Source organism: Chaetura pelagica, unplaced genomic scaffold, assembly GCF_000747805.2.
Source record: "Chaetura pelagica isolate M959 unplaced genomic scaffold, ChaPel_1.0 scaffold356, whole genome shotgun sequence".
Classification (NCBI taxonomy): domain Eukaryota; kingdom Metazoa; phylum Chordata; class Aves; order Apodiformes; family Apodidae; genus Chaetura; species Chaetura pelagica.
Genome location: NW_009953964.1, coordinates 7,965,705 through 7,971,844, shown reverse-complemented (window position 1 = coordinate 7,971,844; position 6,140 = coordinate 7,965,705). Strand labels below are relative to the sequence as shown.

General features: G+C 39.2%; 2 protein-coding genes across 2 annotated transcripts in view; one reads left to right on the top strand and one right to left on the bottom strand.

The window, feature by feature from the left end:
* Nucleotides 1-180, bottom strand: part of SOX30 (SRY (sex determining region Y)-box 30) — an 8,948-nt gene extending 8,768 nt beyond the window's left edge. Inside the window, exon 1 of the mRNA XM_010002118.1 lies at nucleotides 4-180. Within this exon, the coding sequence (XP_010000420.1) occupies nucleotides 4-180 (177 nt within the window). The remainder of the gene's footprint in view (nucleotides 1-3) is intronic.
* A 540-nt stretch (nucleotides 181-720) lies between these two features.
* On the top strand, nucleotides 721-5,229 carry THG1L (tRNA-histidine guanylyltransferase 1-like (S. cerevisiae)). Its single transcript, XM_010002117.1, has 6 exons — nucleotides 721-746; nucleotides 815-991; nucleotides 1,457-1,626; nucleotides 2,274-2,362; nucleotides 2,976-3,083; nucleotides 4,837-5,229. Exons 1-6 carry the CDS (start codon nucleotides 721-723, stop codon nucleotides 4,996-4,998), a joined length of 732 nt encoding a protein of 243 aa, XP_010000419.1. The 3' UTR covers nucleotides 4,999-5,229.
* The last annotated feature ends 911 nt before the right edge of the window (nucleotides 5,230-6,140 follow it).

Genomic DNA, 6,140 nt, shown 5'->3' with positions numbered 1-6,140 from the left:
CGCCTCAGTCAGCGGGAGACGGGACTGGGGCGCGGCGGGGCCTGCCCCCGAGTTTCTTAGCCGAAAGGCGCGGGCCCTGAGTGCTGAGCTGCGGGCAGGGAGCCCGGGTGGGGCCGTGCAGGCGTCCCTGGGAGTTCCCTGCCCGCCCCGTGGAAATTCGCAGGTGCAGGGGTTACACATCCCCCTTCCTCTCTAATTCCTACGAACCCTTCACTCGGGCTCTCCAGGGCATGGAGTTACTGCTGGTGTTTGTCTGTGGGCAACTTGAGAGCCCAGCCTGCGGCTGGGCGGTGGGGAACCTTGTGCCGGGAGGGACAGCGGTGGGTGCACGGGCGTTCGTCCCTGCCTGGGGCAGGGGCTGCCTGGCGTTCCTGTTTCTTTGGGATCAACCAAAGAGCACAGTTCTCTGGAGTGGTGGGTGACTTGTTCTTGCTGGGGATTTATTTTGATCACAAGGGGTTCTGGTAAAGGCCTCACGTTTTGACAGGTTTGCTGGTCATGTTGCCCGTGTTGGGCTATAAAATACCTTGGGAGAAAGGGAGTTTACAGAAAATAATACTTGTCATCCTTTTATTAGAAGAAAAATAGGGAAACCAGTTGTTTTGAAGGACTGGTTAGAGTGAGACACTGCTGAGAAAGAAAATGGGTTATCTGTATAAAAACCAGTTTTTTGTTATTGTTTCTCATACTAGGAAGGAATTCTGTGTCAGTATTGGCAGAATGCTGGGAATCAATATCCACAGAGAGTAAATGTGATGAGAATGACTGGGTTAGCTCTTCAAGGAATTGTTATTCAACCGTTTTTACTTTGAAGGTTTTCTGAGCAGCATGAGTTCAAAAAGCCAAATGATGACCGTGCTCTTCATCTGATGACCAAGTGTGCCCAGACAGTGATGCAAGAACTGGAGGATATTGCTCTTGCTTATGGACAGAGCGATGAATACAGTTTTGTTTTCAAAAAGAAGAGTAGATGGTTTAAAAGAAGAGCAAGGTAACAGCTGTTTGATACTGAAGTGAACTTGTTTTTAACATCTGGCTTTAAACATGTAATTATTCTTTAGATTTGTGTTCCTCCTCCCACAGAGGTTGGGAGTCAGGCTGTGTTTGGGTGCCATGGCTATAGTTAGTTCAGGTTCTTCCTGTGAGTTCTTTGCCTGTGATCTTTCAGGAAAATTTGTTCAGTGATAGAGGCAAAAAGTAAAAATAAATCAATAAAACAAACTTTAGAAACAAACATTGTTAGAGTGAACATTCTAAAATGCTACCTTTCCCAAACTCTTCTACTTGGTCTTCAGTACTTCCCGGCCATCAAAATACTCTGTGCTGATCTGTTGGGTCACTGTTTAAGAAATGCTGCTCCCCACTAGAATTATCACTACTGATACCTCAGATTATCACAGATATATAATTGTATTGATGTATGTATTTCCTTTTCCTTCTATTTTGTGTTTGCAAGTAAGTTCATGACTCACGTGGTCTCCCAGTTTGCCTCAAGTTACGTCTTCTATTGGAAGGATTACTTTAAGGACCAGCAGCTTCTGTACCCACCAGGATTTGATGGACGAATTGTGTTGTATCCCAGCAACCAAAATTTAAAGGACTACCTCAGCTGGAGACAAGCAGATTGTAAGGGTTTCTAAAAAGTGGAGATCTGTACAGTTGAGTCCTCTTCCTCTCTGAATAGAAATGCTTTTATTGCCAGTGTGTTTATGTATAGAGATACAAGTGAAAGAAAGTAGGTAGGGTGGGAGTTTTAAATAAACAATATTAAAATTGTTTTGGTTTCATATGGGTACAGAAATGCTGGGTGAAATTCTGAGTTTTCAGGCTGCAACTCTATTTGTTGAATCCTGAGAATGAGTTCAGCACAGGAAATACTAGAATTATTAATAGAATTAATTTATTATTTGTAATGTTCTGGGATTGTTTGGCCAAGGTAATCTTCTTTAATCAAGAGAGGTAAATGTTCAAATTCATACCATGTAGCAGTCAGAAGTGCTGCATATTTCATGTTAGAGCAGACCACTGGATTTACTTTCTAGGCTTTTGTTAGTACCTGGTTGCTCAAATGAAGATAATTCTGCTCTCCCTTCTCAGAATTGCAGTGAAATGTGTGATATGCAGTAGCTTAAAAATTGATCTGAAAGATTCTATCTTCACTAGCAACTGATGTTATTAATTACCCTTTATTCTTGCCTGTTTCTTAGATATGACTCTGGAAGTAAAACTCAGATTTGGCAAATAGTCTTTCTCTCTTTTCTCTCTCTCTATAGGCCATGTTAATAACCTTTATAATACAGTGTTTTGGATGCTTGTACAGCGAAGTGGTTTGACACCAGGGCAAGCACAGGACAGACTCCAGGTAAGACTCTTTTGAGGTCATGGGGATTTTTTCCAGCTACAAAGAAGATCCTAAGGTTTGCAAAGCTGTGCCTTGTCTTGCCAAGCCAGCAGCCCTGGCTGGCTTGTCTGTTCTTACTGTAATAATTTTGTGGGTGTAGATTCAACAGCTTCTTGAATCATACAGATTTTAATAGGATTAGCAAGTAATGTATTTTTGGTCAAGTATTGGCAGGAGTTTATTTTCTTAATTAGCAAGTTCAGAAGCCTTAGAAACATCATATAAACATCCAGTGTCCATATGCATGAAGTACAATGGCAGGATTCAGCTACTGTTGATTTTCAGTCCCTTCTGTAGTATTTTGTCTTGTGCAGACTTCAGCAGATTGTTTCTGTCCTCTCCTGGAGTTTGTTGACTTTCTTCTTTGTGTCTTGAAAATGTAATAAAACCCCCTGTTTTAATATCCTTATTTGGCAGTTGGAAATAAATTCTATACTGGGAGAAGTAAGTAAAATTTGTGATTTAAAGGTGAAAAACCTGTATAAATGTCAATCTTACTTCCAAAATTCATCCACCTTAAAGATTAATTTTGTTTGTGTGTTTTCTCTAAGAGTACTATTTCATTTCCTCTCAGGGAACTTTGGCTGGAGATAAGAATGAAATCTTATTTTCTGAATTCAATATCAACTACAACAATGAACCTTTGATGTATAGAAAAGGAACAGTCTTAATATGGCAGAAGGTAAAAAACCTACATTAGCACTTAACTTCAGGCTTATGTTTAAATAGGTACACTGTGGCAGACAAGCTGCATTGTCAGATCACCAGGTGTGTTCCAGACATGTATGTCTATATATAAATACATTTTAAAACTAACCATATTTACCATATAATGGTATGTAAGATGACTAATTGCTCTGGAGATGTTTTTGAGATACCTGTAACTATGAGCACAGGATAAAAACTAGTCTCCCAAGTCTGGCTTGGATATAAATTATGACCATTGAGATAAAACATGTATCAACAGGTGACAATGTGTGGAATTTCGCAAGACTGATGGATTTGCTGAGACATCTCCTTTGTTCAATGAATCATACAGTTGGTTTCATAGTATTAACAGCTTTGAAAATTGAGGAAGTGTTCAGCTTCCTGAAAAATTACATTTTACTAACAGTTGTCAGCTTGATATGGTGATCACTGGGGCCTGTGCCAGGCCCCTCAAAGGATTAGATCCCAAGTATTTCCACTGCAAAGGAATTCTGAACCTTTGTTCAGTAAGGCAGCTCAGCTCATAATATTCTTAGTCCTTTTCTGCTTTTCCAAAGGAGCATAGGAAGGAATACAGCTGTTAATGGGGAATTCCTTTGGATGATAACTTGGAAGATTCATTGTTCTAGGGTTACTTTATTGATCCAGAATTACTGCAAGAAATCCTGTGCTTTGTATGAGATGACACCCAAGAAAATAATAAATTTTTATGGCCTTGGTGTCCTTCTGTACTAGGAGATATTAACTAGAAAGATGTATTTTTTCTGTGATCAGGATCCCATCTATCTATGCTAAGAGTTCTTCATAACTTGCTGAGCTTGTTCTTTGGCATAACTTGCTTCATAGCTTTCACTTCTGTAGATAAAATATATATATATATAATACTTTATTGTCTTTTTGATATGGTGATCACTGGGGCCTGTGCCAGGCCCCTCAAAGGATTAGATCCCAAGTATTTCCACTGCAAAGGAATTCTGAACCTTTGTTCAGTAAGGCAGCTCAGCTCATAATATTCTTAGTCCTTTTCTGCTTTTCCAAAGGAGCATAGGAAGGAATACAGCTGTTAATGGGGAATTCCTTTGGATGATAACTTGGAAGATTCATTGTTCTAGGGTTACTTTATTGATCCAGAATTACTGCAAGAAATCCTGTGCTTTGTATGAGATGACACCCAAGAAAATAATAAATTTTTATGGCCTTGGTGTCCTTCTGTACTAGGAGATATTAACTAGAAAGATGTATTTTTTCTGTGATCAGGATCCCATCTATCTATGCTAAGAGTTCTTCATAACTTGCTGAGCTTGTTCTTTGGCATAACTTGCTTCATAGCTTTCACTTCTGTAGATAAAATATATATATATATAATACTTTATTGTCTTTTTTTATTTAGATTTAAGCCCACAATTTTTATTACTTCATTTGAACTACTTAGAACAGATAGAGGCCCCCACCTGGAAATATATTCCACTTGCTCCTTAATTGTATTTTTTTCTTGGTAAATGCAGATGTTTGCAAGGCTTTCCATTTGCTTTACATACCTTCAAATTAAATATTGTACTTTATTCCAGAGCACTTGCAGTCAGTTATGTGAATTTTCAGGGAATTTCTTCAACTGTGGTATGCTACAGGGTTTATGGCTGCTCTTGTTGTAGCTTTGTTTCTTGTCCCCATTTGTGAATCCACTCTGAAGTCTCAGATGTCTGCTAATGTGTCAACTGTGTTCTCAGATTAATGAAGTCATGACTAAGAAAATTAAACTGCCAAAGGAAGGAGAAGAAAAGGAAGTTGAAGTGACTCGGACTAGGACTAAAGTCGTTCCCCTGCACTGTGACATTATTGGGGACCAGTTCTGGGAGGAATATCCTGAGATCTTGGCTGAGGGCAGTTGATGTCTCTGATAAGTATAACCAGTAGTTTGTGTTTGGCTCTGCTTGGGTTGTTGGCAAGTGAGGAGTGTGAATGGTGGCTGAGGAGAATTTAACCTGAAACCCTGTTCAGCAGTTGCATTAGGTCTAGCACTGCTGTTGCCTGAAAAAAAGATCCAGGTATTTTGTTTGACCTACGAGGATATGCCCATTTGGAAAACCTAATATATTATATTTTGAATGTTAAGAACTCATTGTAAATTAAGACTGTTCCTTCCTTGTATGTGCATATTTGTAGAAAAAGGGTATAGAAATTTCATCCATTTCTATAGCATTTAAACCAGGAGGTATTTTACTGAACTGCTAAAGTATAAAAAAGCTTGTATATTTGAACAATTAAAAGCAGAGAAAATAATGCTTTTGACTTTGTTTTAACTGAGGTGGACCAGGGTACATCAATTGGCATTTTAGTATTAAATTTCAAGGCCAGTGTGTTCAGTAAGATTAGTGAGAAACTGTTCAGCTGCCTAATGTCTCCGATTCTTACAGAAAGAAAATGAAGTAGCCCAGAAGTTTCCTATGACTGATTTTAAAAGCTTTTGTCATATGAACAGGATTTTTATACTTTTGAAAAAAATAATAAATTAATTTAAAAATTCCCTGCTGTGTTTATTACTTGGTCTTTCTCCAAGTTCCAGATGGTGAATTAATAATAAAGATACTAAATAGACTTGAATTCTGTTAGGACAGGGGTAGACATTGTGCTGTCACTCTCTGTGGCCTGGGAAGTCATCTGTCTCCTGCTGTGCAGTAGAATGAAAGGTAGCAGCACAGGGGAACAGTCCTGGTGTCTACAAAGGGGGTACTAACATGAACTTGCAGTTCTGTTCTCTGGTTTTTCTGGGCATGACACAGATGTAACAGCCCTGACAATAGCTGCTAGAGGGAAGGGTGGGGTTGGTGTTTGTTGCCTGCTTCATGCACAGTTTTGTTTGGGTTTAATTATCATTTAAGACCCTCTGTCAGAACAGTGAATCATACAGCCTCTCAGAGCAGAAATATAAATGGGCTTGTCCCAGTGTAACTGGATTTTGAGGGAAATAACCTATTTCAGTGTAGAAAAGCAATACATACATATAAGGCAATGTGCTCCAGCTGCCCCTGGC